Here is an 18,923-nt window from a genome sequence, read left to right as displayed (position 1 = left end):
GCCCCTCTAATGGTACTATGCAAATAACTAAGAGTCTTGTAATCAATATTTATAAAGATGTGGCTGATTCCAAGATAGATCTTACTTTTGTATAGTAATCTCTATCAGACCTAGATTCCTCAAATCACTATTCTTGCAGATCTGTTACAACTTCTGATGATGGGGAATAATGTAATCTAGTGGGATCAATTATGTAAAATATAATTGTTGTTGATGTTGGGTTGTTGATGAGAAGGTTGGTAATGATCTCTTCCTTAAAAAATCTCTTGATAAGGCACTTTAATCAATACTAGATCTCCTGGTTGCTACTACACTACTACTACTTGTTATAATTGTTGTTGATGAAGTTGGTAATAATCTCTTCCTTAACAATCTCTTGATAAGGCACTTTAATTACTACTAGAGCTCCTGACTACTACTACTACTGACTCAAACTCAACACTACCACTACTACTACCACTACCACTAAACTACCACTGTAACTAAACTAACCACTGTGACCAAACCTCTGTAGGCTGATGGGGGAAAAGATATGATGAGGGGGGGAAAGAGGCCTCCTTATATATTGAAGGGTGAGGGAATTTAGCTCCGGGGGAACTCCTTGTGAGGGCTATTTTCTACAGGGGATATCAGTTGCACAGCAATATATGCATGTGTTGCACTGCCTGCCAAACAATGATGTAATTGATTCAGCAGGAGGGGATATCAGTTGCACAGCAATATATGCATGTGTTGCACTGCCTGCCAAACAATGATGTAATTGATTCTGCAGGCAGGCTCCTTGAACACCTTATCTGCCTGCATATGCTGCACTGCATGATATCATGTGTACTTGCTAGGTGACCCAAACAACCTTCTGTAACCTACCATATGCCTGCATGTCCAGCTGTTGCCTTCTTCCATCCAGAATATTGGGGGTCAAAGCCTCTCCTCCCACCTTGCTCCATCCTTCCTTCTTCCTCCTCCCTAATTAATACTTGCATCCATATCCCATCATACTGAATCCTAGACCCTCATAAAGTAATATACCACCCTTATAAAGATAATATACCCTTATACAAGTAATATACCCTTATAATACTGCCTTACTTGATACACCACACCATCCTCCCTTCCATTCCTGGTTGAGACCTGTGCTCCCAATACCTTCCACCTCTTCTATTGATAACATCCTTCCACCTCCCTGCCATCCTACCTAGTCATGGTCCTCCATTCCATCCCTGATCACGCGGTCCATCCTACATGATCCTAGTCTGCCGTTCCGTCCGTGCTAACACTATCCCTCATCCATCCGTCTGTAATGAATCCATTCCTCCCATCAACACATACACTGCTTGTATTATATATAACTTCCTCCTCTTATAATAAATGATAGCTGTATCTATGCTGTCCCAATACCTCTACAATGTGCTTTTGGCATTGTCACGCCAATGGAGCACCAAACTGGTCGTAAACCCTCTGGGTTGGTAGGCTGGGGGGAGGGATGAGGTATCATCTGCTCCCTCTCTACGGGTCGCGGTACCGGCGTTGACCTGCTCAAAGCTAGGGCCAGGGACGTCTCCCTCGGATTGTACAGAGCCGGGGGAATGCCCGTGTCCGGCGGTAAAGGTTCCTCTTGAGGGAAGGCGAGAAAATCCTCGTCCAACGGCGGTAATGCCGACTCTAGCTCGCCAAAGCTGTTCCTCTGCGGCTGGGCTGAGTTGGTAGCGGATTCTTTGCTCTGCTGAGAGGTCCCTTCCATTTCTAAGATGGGGGGGCATTTTGTTTATGAGTTATTATTAGTTTTCTTTTTGTTTTGTTTTGTTTTTTGTCTTTTTACGTTTTAATCTTAAGAAATAGAGGAATAAAGAAAAAGAAATACCTGAAACCTTGGCTTTAGCGGAAAGTCTGCGACTTTTACGCGTAGTAGAAGAGACTTTCTTCTGTTTCTCCTTAGCTTTGGTTTTTGCGGTAGTTTCAGACGTCCAGTTGGCTATATTAACAGCAGCTGTGACCTTCTTGCGACGTACTTTTGGGTAAGAAGTTGTAGCAATGGGCGTCCAAGAAGTACTACTAATTAAGTTTCCGTTTTGCGGGGTAGCTATAATCCTATTTTCATAATCTTCTTCTTCTTCGCTGTCCTGCGCCGTTGGGAATTTTTTTACGGTCAATTGCGGCAGTATAGTTCAGAAGGCAAGGAATCTTTTGAGCGGACTCCGATTTTTGATATCTCCTCTTGATCGAAAGGTATAGAGGAGTCAATGGAGGATAAGTCCGACGACGGGATAAAGAGGTCCGCGGAAGAGTCGCAATTCTGCACTTTCACGGGTAGAGGGGACGTAAAAAAATTTTTCAAGGGTTCAGTTAGGGATTTAATCAATATAGAACCAATTTGGGAAAGTTTTGAGAGAATTTTAGCGTTAATAGTATATGTAGAAAGATTTGTTTTTGTAAATTTTCAAATTTTTATGAATTTTTTGTTTGATTTAAACAGGGTGATCAGTGTGAGCCTGTGTCTCTTGTGTGACAACAGGACACAAGGAAAATGGGTGGACTCTGGTTGGATTTCTTGGGATAAAGAAATACAAACAGAGAGAGAAGAAAGAAAGAGAGAAAGAGAAGATCAGGCCTAGACTTTAAGTCTTAATTAATTGATCTGGGCTATTCTCAACCTGGAAAAGTTGGATGCCAGCTGTGCAAGGCCAAGAAAGAGTGCAACAGCAAGGAAACGTTGGTGGGATTCAGAAGTAGGGTTACTACTCTGCTCTGGTTTTGTAGGTCTTAACCAGAGATAACCTTTTGATCTTTGAAGATTGGAAGAGTTTGAAGAAAAGAAGAAACAATCAAGAGCAACAGAGTTTCACTCTGGATATACAAGGTTCAGAGAAAGAGTTTACTTACTGTCAATATCCTAGGCGCCTGTGATGGTAGGTATACTGGGAGTGTGGTGATCCTGGGTTATCTGGGGTGTGGTTCTGGTGTGCTGAAGTCTGTAGATCCTCCTCAGGCAAGGGGGATCCTGACTTCGAAAATTTTCACAGTTTGCTTATGTAATTACATATGTACATGTGGTTTGGCGCGCCTGGTAGCGCTGACACGTCACAACTGCGCATGCGCGCCACAACTCAAGAACTCAGGGAAGTAGTATAGTTACAAAGAATTGTTAAGTTGTAACTAGGGTTAAAATTGCATGAGGAAACAGAAAATGAAGTCAAAACAATGATATCTCTTAAGATGAAAAAGATATGAAGTAATTTCATATGTAATAAGTAGAAAAAGAGGCAGGCTTTAGGTCAGCTGTGTTGACTCTAAGGCTTACAAACCTGCAATTTCAACAAAATGCAGCATGAAACCATGAAGTCAGTTTCTGTGAAACTGTGGTTTTAATAAACTTGGATTATGGTTTTGGGGTTGAATATCCTTCCTTTCCCTGCCAGACTTCAGACATTAGGTGTAAGCTTCTCCTGCGGAGAGCCCTCCGGGCGGGGTCCCTCAGACCCTCCTTTTGAGAGGCTTAGTTAAGCTAAGGTGAACACTACTGAGGATCAATGGCAAGAGGTCTTACGCGTTTTGAGAACACCGGATGCCAGCACACGCTTGGCAAAGGTTTTAATCAACTTAACATACATAGGCATTGTATCTGCGCAAGTGATCGGTATCTCATGACGGAAGTTAATGCTTGTTAAAAAAGCCACACTTCCTGCAGGCTCCAGCTTACGGATCGCAGAAGCTGTCAGCGGGTTTGCCTTTTCTATTTCTTAACATAGAAACCGAAGGGAAGCTCCAGCAGACTTGGTGTGACAAGAAGGGTCAAGAAGACAAAAAAGAAAAGATTCCCGCCTACGGAAAGGAGTCCCCGCCACTATGGCCTGAATACTTAACGACCCCGTTACTGTCGCCTCCCCCCGCGCCTCCCCCGGGCTTGCCCAAAACTTCAATCCAATTGGATCCTTTGTATCCACCGCGAGGCCTGTCTACGGATTGATCTTTTGTTGATGAATCTGGTTATTACCAGGGACGCCGGTGAATCGCAGTACACGTTTACCCGCGGGGCGGCACGCATCAGCTTCTCTCGCGGGTCTCGTCCAATGTAGCTTCTCCAACTCGGCAGGATGTTTCAATTGATTTACGCCATGACATTCTTCTCGCTAAGGATGGCCGCTTGGTCATCGCGACTTGCGAGCTTTGCCGACGCTTTTTAGCAGTAATCTCTTCCTTATCCAGCCCACTGGCCGGCGCAATCGCGCGCAGAATCAGTATAGTCCACCGGCTTTCCGACACGGTGACACGTTGAAGTTTTTGGTGACTGTATCCGCTGCTATCCCGATCACCACGACTGAGCAGGAAGGAAAGTGGTCTATATAAGTGATGGCCCGATTTCCTCTTCATCTTTATCCAAGTACCTCCCACGAAAATTTCCAACGACGCAACTGCAACCGCCATTCCTCACCACAACCGAGTCGAACCTGTCAAAACAGTAACTTATCCGGCCCTTTCTATTTAACTTTCGAACCTATCGCAAAATGAAGTTCACCATTTGTATTGCTTCCCTTGCCTTTGCAAGCGGTAAGCTACCTGTTTCCCGTACCTCTGTAACTATGACGAGAGACTTGACTGAGAGGCAATTGTTTCCGACGCCTTTCATTCCCATTCCAGGTGCCTTCGCTGCCGAAGCCGATGCAAACAAAGGGTAAGCCACGCCCGCAATCTAGTGCAACGCAATTTCTGAATCAACACCGTTTGTGAATTATGTGCTGCAGTGCCGCTGGTGCCGGCCAAGCTGCTCCAGCCGGTCAAGCCGCTCCTGCCGGCCAAGCAGCTCCAGCCGGACAAGCAGCTCATGCCGGTCAGGCCGCTGGGGCCGCTGGACAGCTCTTTCCATATGGTGGCGGCCCTTACGGAAACTTTTACGGCGGCTATCCCTACGGTCCCTATGGTGGCGGCTATCCATACGGTGGATACCCATACTACGGTTAGTACGCATCTTTTGCCATCATCTTTTCTGATGTCACTGACGCGCCCTTCTTTATACTACCTCAAACCAATCAATCCAGGATTTTAGACATAGAAGCTGTCACAGTTGATCTACTGCACGGAATAAAACCGTTGCTTATATCTAAGTAACAACCTGTCATTATTTTCACCCTATTTTACTTCATCCTGCAATCAAGTTTCCCAGAAATCATATGTTCCGTCCTTGCTGTTTGAGCGCAAAGCTTCATGCTGAAGCGACTATACTGTGCTTACTATTAAAATCACGTTCGATGTGGATATATTTGTGCATTTCTACGGCGCGCACATTTTTGCTGGGTGTCCTGTTCTTTGGTATATCCGTGAAAATTGGGAAATCAAACTGGGTTGACGGTGGCGTCACCTCTCCGCACGCTCGATGAGAACAAGGTCAACCGGAAACTTGGTGTGAGGTGTGCGCTATGTCGTTTGAATGCCAGCATTCATCCTATAGTTGCTTCAGGGTCCGAGTCGATCTCGTCAATTGAACTACCATTATGGGTAGATTAAATTTCGATTGCTCCATCGCACGTTTAACAACACACGTCCGATTAGATTTCATTTTTCTCTGTGGCGTCAGGTGGCGTCATAAAGTCCAAGGAATTGAAATAAATCAAGTAGTTACGCAATAATTTTGTTGATTGTTTCTGTGGGGATCATGTTATTTGCAGTTGAGTCAATCGGACAATCAACTGGATGTCATATATTACGCTTGCAATAGAAAATCAGATGAACACAGACAGGTGGAAAGGAAAAGCTAATCGAGCGCGCGAGAGAAGAATAGATGAAAACTGATTGACGGAAAACAAAAACTCACGATCAAGCACAAGTGAAGTATTTCCCCGGAATGACGACCGGGCAGCCACGAACATCGTTTGAAAGATCGCATTCGAAGCTTTATTTTTGAGGCAGAAAGTTATAATTGTAAAAGCGGTCTTAAGTTAGAACTAGAGTGAACAATGCTGAGGATTGACAACATGACTTACGGATTCTGACAACATCGAATGCAAGCCCGCTTGGCCAAGGGTTCAATCAATTGAACATAGGCATGGTATCTGTGTAAGTAAGTCGTATTTCATGAATGCTCGTTAAAATGTCACTTGCAAAAGGCACCAACTTACGGAGAGCAGAAGCTGTTAGCAGGGTTACCCCGGCCACCCTCCCCACCGTTTGAGTCGTATTGCCCACCGTCGTCGTCTCGCCTGAGTCTGAATCAGAAAAGCAAACCATGAAGTCAAATCATTATCAGTACCGCGGATGAAAAATGGTTTCGTTGGAAGTTAAGTTCATATGCGTGGTGAGAGAAAGGCTGTGTCCGGTTTTAAACCCGTACACCACGGCTCCACTTGTAAAAGGTGGCCGACGTCAAATTGCCCCCAACGTCAAATTCAGGTCGGCCCGGCTGAGCTGACGTCTAACTTTTCAGCAGGTCGGACCGACCTGTCCGACGAAGCCAAATAGACGCCGGACTGCCCTTCCTGTCGGACTTTTAAGTAAAAATGCCGACCTGTCTGACAAGGTCAGACTGACCTGTCCGACGAAGCCGAATAGACGCCGGACTGCCCTTCCCGACAGGAAGGGCAGCCCGACTGTGCCGATGCCCCGGTCAGCATGGTCGGCTCGCCGCATGGATCAAGCCGACAGTCCCGATGGCTGGGGCAGGAGCGTCAGCTTGCCCGAAACTTTGTCAGGCAGTTGGCTATCAAAGGAAAAAAGCCGACTTGTCTGACAAGGCTATCGGGCCAGTCAATCCGACCGGTTTTTGTCCAGTCGGACCTCAAGAAACCACTCAAAAAAAGTGGTCCTCAACCTACACCACAAGATGCACAAGAGCATCTACATAGCATCCACACCAAGAAAAAAAAAGATGGCTTGCTGACTTGTCTAAAATTTCACTCAGGGACTTCCTCCGATGGGAGGTGATCTTTGGGATTTATGCTAACATACTTTCAAACTTACCATGATGGCCCATGGGTAATGGCACAATAGTGCAGCCGGCGGAGAGGTCCTCTCAGGCGCAGTCGGCCTTGCCGCGGGGCGGGCCGGGGTTATGGGTTGGACTCCAAGCATGCCCTGTTTTTACCCGGCCATCTCAGCAGGGGCCCACCCTGCCGTCGGGGTCAGCCCGACTGGCCCGTTGGCTTCTGCTTGGGGAGGAAAAAATCCTGACGTCAGGGTTGATCTGACCCCTAACTTGACACAAATCCCCCCTGGTGGGAGGCTCGCTGAGGCTGGCCGCGAAGCGGCCCCTCCCGCAGGGAGGGACTTGTGCACAAAGTCAAAAATTTGGCTGAGAAAGAAATCATGAATGGCTGGAGGAAAAATACTTAGCATCACCCAGCCTCCCCCTCAGCTCCTGCGGACCTGTCCCAGAGCCAAAATATACTTCAGAACCTCAGCTTTCAAATGGTGCTGGTCTCATCTCCTCAATCCCAACCGTTTTCCTTGTACTAATCTTTTAAAAACACAAAAACACAAAGAAATGTAAACCAAGGAATTACAACCATCATGCCTTGTGGATATTGGATTCACAATCCTGCAGATATGTGCAGATCCTACACCTGTAGCCACTCAATTGTTGCAGATAGGATATTCAATTGTGCATATTATCAGAAAATCCAACATTGGATCTTCAGAGCAATGGAATATCCTTCAGGATTCCTTTGACCTTCAAAACAGGTTCCTTCAATCAGTTTTGGATTTTATGCCTCAAAAAATTGGGCAAGGGTGCGCATCAGTACTGCTGAGAGAACTGTCTACTCAGATTTCTCTGTTTGTCAGCTGGCTACTATGGCAGAGCCACCGTGACATAGAAATAATACAAACAAAACCATAAAAAGTAGTGTTACATATGAAAGAGACATTATTACTCTTACATATGTAAAACTACGCAAAAACATTAAATACATATATAAATAATTAATTACTCAGCTTTATGTAACTAATATGTGAAATATTATAGAAGATTCTTATTCTACTGGTAAAATAACCTAGGGTACCTCACTTACACATACCCTTAATTATTACCCCTTCCTTGTGTAAACTAACGTCAAAGTTTAAGCAAGTGCATCACGCCCCACGTGAATGCACTTGTATGCACATATATATATAAGTACATATATTTACAACCATTTCCAGTGACGTAACTGAGGTGTTGTGTACAGTTCAAAAGATAGCTTTATTTGTTGCGTGGCGCACCCAAGCCCGCGTGTTCTGTTGCCTAGAGCTCAAGCCCGCGCCCATAGTGTACATATATGCATAATGCATAAACTAGCCCGCAACCAAAGCGCTCAGGCTACCAATAAGTAAGAATGGGCCAGAATACGCCCCAATAACAATATTACATGTGTTATAGGACTTGTACACATGTAATTAATCACCAAACAAGATGTAATTACCACGTCATTCAATATAAAACATTCTAGATTGAAAAGAGCTCTTGCAGCGTGCACAGGAGACACTAGAAAGCGCCCCAGCTTCTCCCAAGCCTCACTACACGTAAATTACAACTGTAGTAAATGTGTAGAAGGGATCAAATGAACTGGAGCAATCAATGAGCGCCCCCAGAACATGTATAAAGCACTGCTTACACGTGTACAAGTACACAGAAGCCAGTTCTAGTACCTTCTGTGGCACATTTCCACGGAAATGAGCGTCACAGAACCCCCAAACCAGCCCCCATGACGTGTAAGGCATGTGTAAAATCACGCAGAACCTCTGTAAAAGGTCCTTGGCAACCCTTGTATCCAAGCCCCAAGGTTCCACGACCCACAGCGCCTTCTAGCGCAACCAAATTGCCTCAGAATGCGCCCACAAGTGTCCCCATGTCCCCTGGGCGCCCCTGGAGGCCTGCCTAGGCTATAAGAAGGGCCCCTTCTCCGCCCAAAAGGAGATTCCCCAGCTTTACATTACGTATTAGAATTTTACCCGCCTTCAACAGCCTCATTAGCCTGTGATTTGCCAGGTAAAATACCTACTTTCGTGATTTTTAGCCCCAATTTCCGCCCTGAAGCTGTCCAGTAACCACCCTGCCCTCAAGATTACCACTTCTGAGCCAACTGCCCAACTTCACGCCTGAAGAACCTCAAGTGCCCCTAGGGTCTTATACTAGTAAGTTTAAGCCCCTTCTCTTGAGATTCTCCGCTATTTCTTTCTGGGATTTGAAACACCCCTGTTTACAGGCCCCAGTTCTTCATTCTAGAGGGATTAAACACCCCTGATTTATCAGGCCCCTCTTTAAAATTAATTATATTCATTTTATTACGTCAAATTGGCCCAAATTGGCCCAAATTGCCTTATTCTTACGCCATAATTCCCAACAATTACGTTGGAATTAACCCTTATAACCTTGTCTTAGAGTTTTATAACTCTAATCTTTTGCTTTGCACCACGTGTAGCTAGAAGGATAATATCCTTGGCATCACGTAGGCTGACACTGTTCATGTGTTATTGATTTTTAAATTCTGTTTTTGTGTTTTTAGGGTTGAAAATCCTTCCCTTGTCTGCCAGCTTTCAGACATTATGCATAAGCCTCTCCTACGGAGAGCCCTCCGGGCAGGGTCCCCCGGACCCTCTGTTTGAGAGGCTTAGTTAAGCTAGATCCGACCCCGGGGAAGATGTCGGGGTCAATCCGACCCTCAATGCTGAAGTCAGGGTCAGGCCAACCTGTCCATCACTTTTCCTCCCAACGTTGGATCGCCGCTTGATCCCCGGTAGGTTGGACAGGTTTTATCCAACGTCAGATCACCGTCTTTTTTTTTTGAAGTGTAATTTGGCCGTTTGGCATTGCACACTATGAATCTAAGTAACAATCTTGTGAAATGATGAAACACATGATAAATCTAACACAACTACAAATGATCCTAGTGTTATAAGGGTGGAGGGGAACTGAGGATAGGCAAAGAACAAAAAGGAAAAGAAAGGAGACCAAAAACAAGATGTGTTGGAGAAAATGTTATTTGGGAAAGTGATCCAAGAAACGTCTTGAGTCTTGAAGGAATCTTGCCAAGGCCACTTCAGCCTTCCAGTTTCCAAGAATCAAATCAAGTCATTCCACCCTGAAGCGGACCCGCCGAAGTCACAAATGTTTCCAAAGAGCCACCCTAAGGCTTTTAGCCTTTGAGCAAAAGTTCATGAGGTGAAAAACCGTTTCCCTGGCCCCACAATTGGGCCCCGTCTGGGTGCACCCGTAGGGTACATTGATGGTTTGGGTTATGCGTGTGGTGATGCATAAATCCAGGGTGCATGCAATGCTCAGGCTTTGTCAATCGACTCGGAATTCAGACTTGGTTTCTTCCAACCAACAACCATCACTTCTTGCCAATAAAATTCTCTCCCCTTTTCTTTCTTCTCAAATCAAATCTCTACAATCGTCAATTGATAATTGATCAACAAACTCAAAGGTTATTCTTCTTTGTAACCAAATCAATTAAATCAAACGTAAAATCTCAACCTTTGTTAATCTCTGACATCTAGGAGGAGCTAGATTGAGCTTCTGGGCAGGTAGTCTATTTAGTTACCTCATATATTGTTAACATCATACATTAAAATATTGACATTACTCCCAACTTTTGGGAAAACAACTCCCATACGTCCGCGCGACTATTTTTCGACCAGCGCTCGACGTCGACCTAGCCCTTTTTTTGGGGTACGGGCATTTTGGGAGTCGTTGACCCAAAACAATTTTTTTTTGGGAGTTGTTGTGCTAATTTTTTGTATTATTTTTTATTATTTTTAATATGTATAACTTGTTTGTTCCACGTACTAGAGACATCAAAATTTGAGAGCACAGAGATTTATGCATAAATTGCACCCCCTGAATTTCTTAGCAATAGTTTGTCATCAGAACATGAGATATAAAGGGTGCACGTAGGGCTTAGTAGGAAAATGACCGCCAACCACATAAATTTTTTGTTACACACCCGAACAGTCCAAAAATTTCAGGAAACTTTTCATGATGCATATATTTTGTGCTATCAAATTATTAGCAATAGTGTGCCATTGTAGAATGACGTATAAGGGGTGCGCGGAGGGCTCAGTAGGAAAATGACCACCAACCATATAACTTTTTTGTTACACACCCAAACAGTCCAAGAATTTCAGGAAATCTTTCATTTATCATATCATTTGTGATATGAGATTCTTAGCAACTTGATGTGATAAAAATAGGAGATATGGGGTGTGCGCAGCGGGCTTTATCCGCGCACACCTTATATATCCTATTTTGTTTACACCCCATGGCTCAGAATTTCATAGCAAGCCTAATATGCTACATTGAAAGTTTCCTGGAATTTTTAGACTGTTTGGGTATGTAAAAAAGAGATATAAGGTTGGAAGTCATTTTCCTACTAAGCCCTCCGCGCACCCCTTATATGTCATTCTACAATGGCACACTATTGCTAATAATTTGATAGCACCAGATATATGCATCATGGAAAGTTTCCTGAAATTTTTGGACTGTTTGGGTGTGTAACAAAAAAGTTATATGGTTGGCGGTCATTTTCCTACTAAGCCCTATGCGCACCCTTTATATCTCATGTTCTGATGACAGACTATTGCTAAGAAATTCAGGGGGTACAATTTATGCATAAATCTCTGTGCTTTCGAATTTTTATGCCTCTAGTACGTGGAACAAACAAGTTATACATATTAAAATTACGGACTTACTTCGCGCACTGCGGAAAACTCTTCGCGCACTGTGGGGGTCGTCGTCTCGACGTCCAGCCCCCAGTGCGCGCTTCTGCCACGGCTCTTCGCGCACTGCATTTTCCGCCGAAAAAACGGCTTGCATTTCTTGAGATATTTTTTGATGAATCAATAGAATGACTTTTTATGATCCCCCTGGAAGATAATCAAGTCATTTAGGGGTCTCCTTGAGCCTAGAGAAAATTGACATGAAAAAATCATATTTTAACGCGGCAGGGACCTGTAATATCGCTTCCTGTGCCCCAGTAGCCCCAAAAATTTCACAGTATCATGGCACATGTGCAAACTCATGACGTGATAATTTTCATAATTTTTCCCAGAGATATAAGGGGTGCACGGCAGGCTTAGTAGGAAAATTACTGCTAACTGTATAGATTTTGTGTTACACACCCAAACAGTCCCAAAATTTCAGAAATGTTTTTATTGTGGATATTCTCCGCGCCATAAATTTCTTGGCAATAGTGTGTCATGATAACATGAGATGTAGTGCGGCGGGCTTAGTAGGAAAATGACTGCTAACTTATCTCATGTTTTAATGACACACTATTGCTAAGAGCTTTGTAGCGCGGAGAAGATGCAAAATTGAAACATTCCTGAAAATTTCAGACTGTTTCAGCGTGTAACAAAAAATCTATACATGTAGCAGCCATTTTCCTACTAAGCCCGCCGCGCACCCCTTATATCTCATGTTATCATGACACACTATTGCCAAGGAATTTATGGCGCGGAGAATATCCACAATGAAAACATTTCTGAAATTTTGGGACTGTTTGGGTGTGTATCAAAAAAGCTATACAGCTAGCAGTAATTTTCCTACTAAGCCTGCTGCGCACCCCTTATATCTCATTTTATAATGACACACTATTGCTAGGAATTTCAGGGAATTAATTTGAAGCATATTTCCCTGTGCTCTCAAAATTTTGTGCCTTTGGTGTGTGTAACAAAAAAGTTATACATATACGCAAAATAATAAACGCAATACCTATTTGGGCTGAAGGAAAGCTGGTGAAAATTCTGAAAATTATCAGGTCATGAATCTGCACATGTACCATGATACTGTGAAATTTTTGGGGCTACTGGGGCACAGGAAGCGGTATTACAGGTCCCTGCCGCATTAAAATATGATTTTTTCATGTCAATTTTCTCTAGGCTCAAGGAGACCCCTAAATGACTTGATTATTTTTTAGGGGGATTATAAAAAGTCATTCTATTGATTCATCAAAAAATATCTCAAGAAATGCAAGCCGTTTTTTTGGGGGAATGCACAGTGCGCAAAGAGCCGTGGCGAAAGCGCGCACTGGGGGCGGGACGTCGAGACGACGACCCCCACAGTGCGCGAAGAGTTTCTCGCAGTGCGCGAAGTAAGAGCATTTCCACCGCGGGCCCTAAATTGGGGCCCTAGTTGGAAATTTCAGGAGTTTACCGCCTCAACCCGACCCACCGCGGGCGCTATTTGTGTTGAAAATTTACGGCCGTCCCTAAATATCGACCTTGAGTCCCTACATGTAGGGACTCCGAGGGACTCACTAGGGACTCATTCATCCCCATCTCAACTCCCTTTCACACACCAAACTCCTTGTGAAACTACAGCTCACACCCCCAAATGTACAATCCCTTCACAGGCCAAGGCAGGCCGGCCATCAAGAGGTACTCCCCTCAATGGCCCGTTTGTTCTGTTCATCGAGAGGAGTACATTCTCCCCTCGATGGCCGGTTCCTTCCAGTCATTGAGAGGAGTACATACTCCCTTTGATGGCCGGTTCCTCCGGTCATCGAGAGGAGTACATACTCCCCTTGATGTCCGGTTCCTTTCGGTCATCAAGAGGATACTCCCCATGATGACCGGAACAAACTGGTCTGTTCTGATCATCGAGGGGAGTTGGCCGGTTTGTTCCAATTATCGAGGGGAGTATATACTCCCCACGATGACCGGAACAACCCGGATTGTTCCGACCTCATCGAGGGAGGTACATATTTACTCCCCTCGATGGCTGGTTTGTTCCAGTTATTGAGAGGGGTATATACTCCGCACAATGACCGGAACGACCCGCTTTGTTCTGATCATCAACAAGAGAACTCCCTTCGATAACTGGGTGGATTTGACGGGGGAGTGGACCGGGGGCGACGCATGCCTTTCATGACTTTTTACAGACTCTCGCGGTGTATGCCGCAGCAGTTTGGGGCGCTAAAACTGGCTGCGCACTGCCAGAGATCAAATTTTAGCGCCCCGAAAATACCGCCCGCGGTGGAAATGCTCTAAGTCCGTAAAATATTGACATTGTTACATTTTTTTGCTAGGCTGTTTCGTCGTGATAATCCTTGTGTCTTACATTGTCGTCGTTGCTATTGTATCAAGATTTTTTTTTTTTGCATTGATTCATATCTTTGAGGTATTTTTTCATTATTGTTATCTATCCTTCTACAAAACCAGTTCTAACAATTGTTTTTCTTTATTCAAAAAGTGTATTACTTTTATTGAGTTCTTAAATTATAACCGTTACAAAAAGTAATCTATCTACCATTTTTACAGGCTGACCGATTGGAGCTACAACTGCTGTTACACAGAAGTATCTGACATTTCAACTTTTACCATTTATGTGAGTTTTTCTTGTAGTGACTCTAATGTTACCTTACAAGTGTGTTACCATTTTTACTTTTTTGCAGCATTGATTATGCTTTGATATACTCCACTATCAATTTATTAAACCTTCCAATTTGAGATTGGTGGGCCTGTTTAGTCCCTGGTTACCAAGGCAATGCAGAGGCATCCTCATACCAACACCAAAACCACTGTGCTGCCCTGAAAAAAGTGGCTAATTATAATAGCGCGTGCTGCGGCTATCCGCTTTTTTTCGCGCTGATAAGCGATATCAGTAGTGTTTAAACGCTGTTTTCTGCGCCAGCGCAGCAATAAATCGAACTTTGCGCAGCGCAGCGTGCGGTGTGGTTGGACCTTTGGTGGCACTTTTCTTCACTTTTAACAACTTTTCGCTGCAAAAAGTGTTCATAGCCCAGAGCGCCACTGCTCCATGATTACAGCCTTCAAAAAAGCCCCTCTTGATCCCCGGATTAGTTCCTAACCAGCTATATCTGTGGAATTTGCCGCATTTCAGCGCTCAGGAGTCAGCGCAGTGTTCATGCGCCGTTTCAGCGCTCAGCGCATTCAAAAGAAAAAAAGTGATTTCAGCCATAAAATTGCCCTTTTTCAGCGCTTAGCGCAGTGGGTTTCCGCTGTTTCAGTGCTCAGCGCAGCAAAAGACTGCTGCAGGCCGCCGAGAAAAACTCCCTGAAATCCGACAATTTTATCTATGAGAGCAATCCGCAAACAGCTCGGCGGGGCCCCCATTGTTAAAAGCGCTATGTAGCAAAACAGACCCAGACCCGCTGCGAGCCGCAGAGCTGTTGCAGTGTTGCTCTACATCCCTTTCCAGACTCAGAAAGAGGTTTATGCAAACAATTTTAAGTTTTAAAGTGGTGCATAGCTGGGCCTGGCTTGGTAACACATGTTTTCTGTAGATGCTGCAGAGAGAAAGGGTCACACCTAGTTTTCAGTAAGGTAAAACCTCCAACTCAACAAACATCACGCAAAATATGAAATACCCCAGCTAACCATCTGTCTCCTCTCTCAAGTAGCTCAACAAGAAAATTTCAATACCAGTTACCTTTCCCCCGCCCTTCGGATTCTGATCGCGTTGGTTGATACAGGGCGGGGCACCTGGTTAGAGGAGAAAGCTTAAAATATTTTCCTCTCCCCTGGAGATCTCTTATCAAGGGGAAGTGAGGATGAAAAAAGAAGGGAAAGAAACCGTCTCCTACCCCTACCAGCTAGCTTTGAGCAACAGTCACAGCTAGCGGAACGGGAATGGTAGCGTCTACCGCTATCGCTAAGAATGGTACACCGAATTTCCTCCCAGATCGCCAAAGTTCAAGAGTTATGTTCCAAAAGCGCGCAGAAAAAGCGCAAACGTAAACCAATGCGCTGCATTGACCTTAACACAATTCCCAGCCTCCGTGCGGGCGTGCAGCATTTGGCTTGTCGCAAAGCGGCCCACTGCGAAGGGGGTTGTATGGGTTGCAACCCCCCTGAGATTTCCGCCATGCCTTCCCCCCGCAAATGAAACAAAGAAAAAGAAAACGGTCCCTGCCACTGTGCTCATCTTGAAATGCCAAACCGGTCCGTAGGCTTTTTTTTCCCATTCTCCTTTGTTTGTATGTTTTTATTTGTTTATATCCTCTGAGTTTTAATGAAAACATTGCGCCATGTCTGCGCTTTTTGCACCTTGTTCTCTGTGAAATAAAAAGCGGGATTTCCCTGCAGTACGGCGCTTTTCGAGCACCAACGCGCTTCCTGCGCTGAGTTTCATAGCGCCGCAGAGCAAATCAGACAATGGATACATTGTCGCGGCAGCAAGTGCCGAAAAGGAAGCAAACAAATCTTTTATTGTTCCTGTCCAGACTAATGTTCAGCAAAATCCTGTTTTCATTGATAACTAATTGATGCAGGTTACAGGCGGTTTATTTGTCTTTGTGGGTGGTACAAGTGAATGAGCCGAAAGCTTAGATAACTATTTTTTTACTCGTCGCTCTACATATACTAGAGTCTTGTGATTTTCTGGTTGGCTCTACGCGAACCCATGAGTCGTAGCTTCAGGTGGTAGCTCTCAGCTTAACCGTATTGTTTTCGGAAGTGCTGACCAAACCAGACGTAACTGCCAAATTTGTACACTCGCCCATGTCTTGTGCTGAAGCTCACGTTGGTACAGGCGAACAACGCAAACAGAAAAAAGCTCTCCCTGAGAAGCTTTCAGCTGGAATGCTCCAGCTGTTCATAGTTTTACCAGGTGTTTGGATGTAAAGAATGGAATCGGGTTGACGATATTCTTGTGGACTCAGGATTCTAAGCCATGTAGGATAGATACATACCTCTAGCTTTGCTTCTAAGCTCAGTCGAATCCAGGCGCCTAATAAACTATCATGCCACGATGGCAGGGCATCGCCAGTAGATGGCTGGTGACGGCAGAAACAGTCCATTACACCGCCGAATGGAGAACTCCAATTGGTTGGGATCCGTGCCCTCAATCTTTGATTAGTCCCCAATTGTTTGCTTCATCGCGCTGTGTGTCGCCAGTCGAATGATCTATGTCCATCGGCTTTACAAATAGCGGTGGGCCGCAGGAAGAGGCGGCTTTAATAATCTTCGTGAGTATCAGGGGCCCGGGCTTCAGTGTAGGCTACAGTAGCGACTAGTTCAAAAACAAAGTAGAAATAAGGAACATTTGTCTCGCGGACCATTATTATACACTGTAGGGCTCAAGTAGAAACCACTCTCGACCAGCAACCAAACAACAACCCCTTTTTTTTGTCTGCCCCGAACAAAGCGTCGAAGTTGTCGCCTCAGTCGTGGTTTTGGGGACCAGGGAAGTTTTTTTGGGGCGCCTGAAATGACTTAAAAGGCCCGCCCAGTTCTCCCTTTTTCCCCATCAGTTCCCACTTCCTCCGATCCACAAGAACCGTCTGCACTTTTCTGTTCGCCCATCGAGACTGAGAGTCCTATTTCACTTATTGACTTCTTCAATCCGTCAGACTCTCCAGACCTTCTCTTCATCCTCAGCTGGCTCGAGATGGGAGCTCATTTGGGCTACGCCCAAGTAGACTGCATTGACTTTTGTCACCTTCGATGAAGACGGCCAACCAATTTTTGGAGTCTTGTCTAGGTTCTGTCCCGGCTTTGAGTCCAAGGCTATGCAATATCTCATAGTACAGCGATAACGATGGGGTATCCATTGGACTTTTACTCCTTCATTCTATTGTCAAGACCCAAGTCTTGCGATTCTCTTTACCTTCAGTGTCGTTCTTCTTCTGCTTTCCTCAATCGCGCGACTCTCCAGACCTTTTGCAATATCTCGCAGTACAGCTTCAACAATGGGGTATCCATCCGACTCTTACTTCTTCATTCCATCGCCAAGACCTTGACGCTCGCAATTCTCTTTACCTTCAGCGTCGTTCTTTTTCTGCTTTCTTTGCAACTCTCCAGACATTTCTTTCCGCCTCTGCAATTCGCAGAGTCAGTGACCCGACTCATATATTGTCGCCGTCCTGATTAGACTCCCCCTTGGGCTATTTTCTTTGACCAATTCCCAGTCTTTCATACTTGGGCATCCGGATCCTTTGCCGACGAAGGATTCATACTCTCTGAACAGGCTCATCCACCTGATGAACAGGCTCATCCACCTGATGAACAGGCTCACCCACCTGATGAACGGCCTCATCCACACCATGAACCACCCCATCAACCCAAAGCTGATGGGATGCCTGTCCCATGGTCCCACCGATCCCGAGCGGGTACGCACGCATGTAGAGCATCAAGGATAGGGATGGTTCATCCATCTATTCTTGCTCACGTTTCTTTTGAAGCATCACGGTTTATCGTGTCTTGCATCATTACCATTTTTTTCTTTTCCTTTATATTTTTCACTTCGATTTATTTCTCTTGTCGTTCGTCGATGTTCCTGCTTCTTCCTCGTCTGCATTTCGATCTCGTTACTCTGACCGAGTTCACTCCCCTTCCGTCATCTCGAGATGAGGTCACCGACACCAACAACATTGACCCTGCCGCCCATTTAGAAGCTGAGTGCAAAAAGGACAGGCAAGAAGAGTACGAAAGAAGTGGCGCTCAGTCAGACGCGGGTTCACCTACCCCCACTCCCTGCGTCTCTCTCACTCCGCGACTACCGTCGCTTATGACATTCTTTCTCATCTCTCAAGTCAGGTGCTGGTATATCAGCTCGATTCCTGCGGAGATGAGCGTTCCTACTTCCCTGTCTCGATGCTCGGTTTTGCTCGCGATATCTTCCGTTCCTCTTTCCAAAGGCCCCTTCCTGCCTGACGGGTTACATTCGTTGTACCGTGGCCGCCTCATTGGGGTTGGCCTGTCCCGAAGCTTGGTGTTTTTTGCTTCATGGCCAACTGATGGACGCCTAGGCTTCCCCAGACAAACCAGGATACATATCTCCGCAATACGAAATGCTCGAAAGAGTTTATAAATGATACGAAGTACCTTTCTTACGAACCCATGTACTGCACCATCGAAAGCGTACAATTATACGAAGTGCATTTCTTACGAGCACATGCCAACAATCAAACAAACTAACTAAGCGAAGTGCCTTTTTGGCGATTGCACATGCTGCACATCATCAAAATGCTATGTCTTTTCCATCTCCAATCAGCCTG

The 18,923-nt window shown here is 45.1% G+C and overlaps 2 protein-coding genes across 2 annotated transcripts; one reads left to right on the top strand and one right to left on the bottom strand.

Annotated features, from left to right (window-relative positions):
* Positions 1–4,502: 4,502 nt before the first annotated feature.
* Positions 4,503–5,041, top strand: PtA15_3A350 (uncharacterized protein; the record flags this gene model as incomplete). Its single annotated transcript, XM_053167310.1, has 4 exons — positions 4,503–4,545; positions 4,636–4,669; positions 4,740–4,951; positions 5,034–5,041. 4 exons carry the CDS (start codon positions 4,503–4,505, stop codon positions 5,039–5,041), a joined length of 297 nt encoding a protein of 98 aa, XP_053018539.1.
* Positions 5,042–5,808: 767 nt separating this feature from the next.
* On the bottom strand, positions 5,809–17,731 carry PtA15_3A349 (uncharacterized protein; the record flags this gene model as incomplete). The annotated part of the gene is made up of 4 exons (XM_053167308.1): positions 5,809–5,884; positions 5,976–6,044; positions 6,111–6,197; positions 17,640–17,731. The coding sequence occupies 4 exons, from the start codon at positions 17,729–17,731 to the stop codon at positions 5,809–5,811; spliced, it is 324 nt and encodes a 107-aa protein (XP_053018538.1).
* Positions 17,732–18,923: the final 1,192 nt, after the last annotated feature.

Source organism: Puccinia triticina, chromosome 3A (genome assembly GCF_026914185.1).
Source record: "Puccinia triticina chromosome 3A, complete sequence".
Lineage (NCBI taxonomy): Eukaryota > Fungi > Basidiomycota > Pucciniomycetes > Pucciniales > Pucciniaceae > Puccinia > Puccinia triticina.
This window is presented reverse-complemented; position numbering and strand designations above follow the sequence as displayed.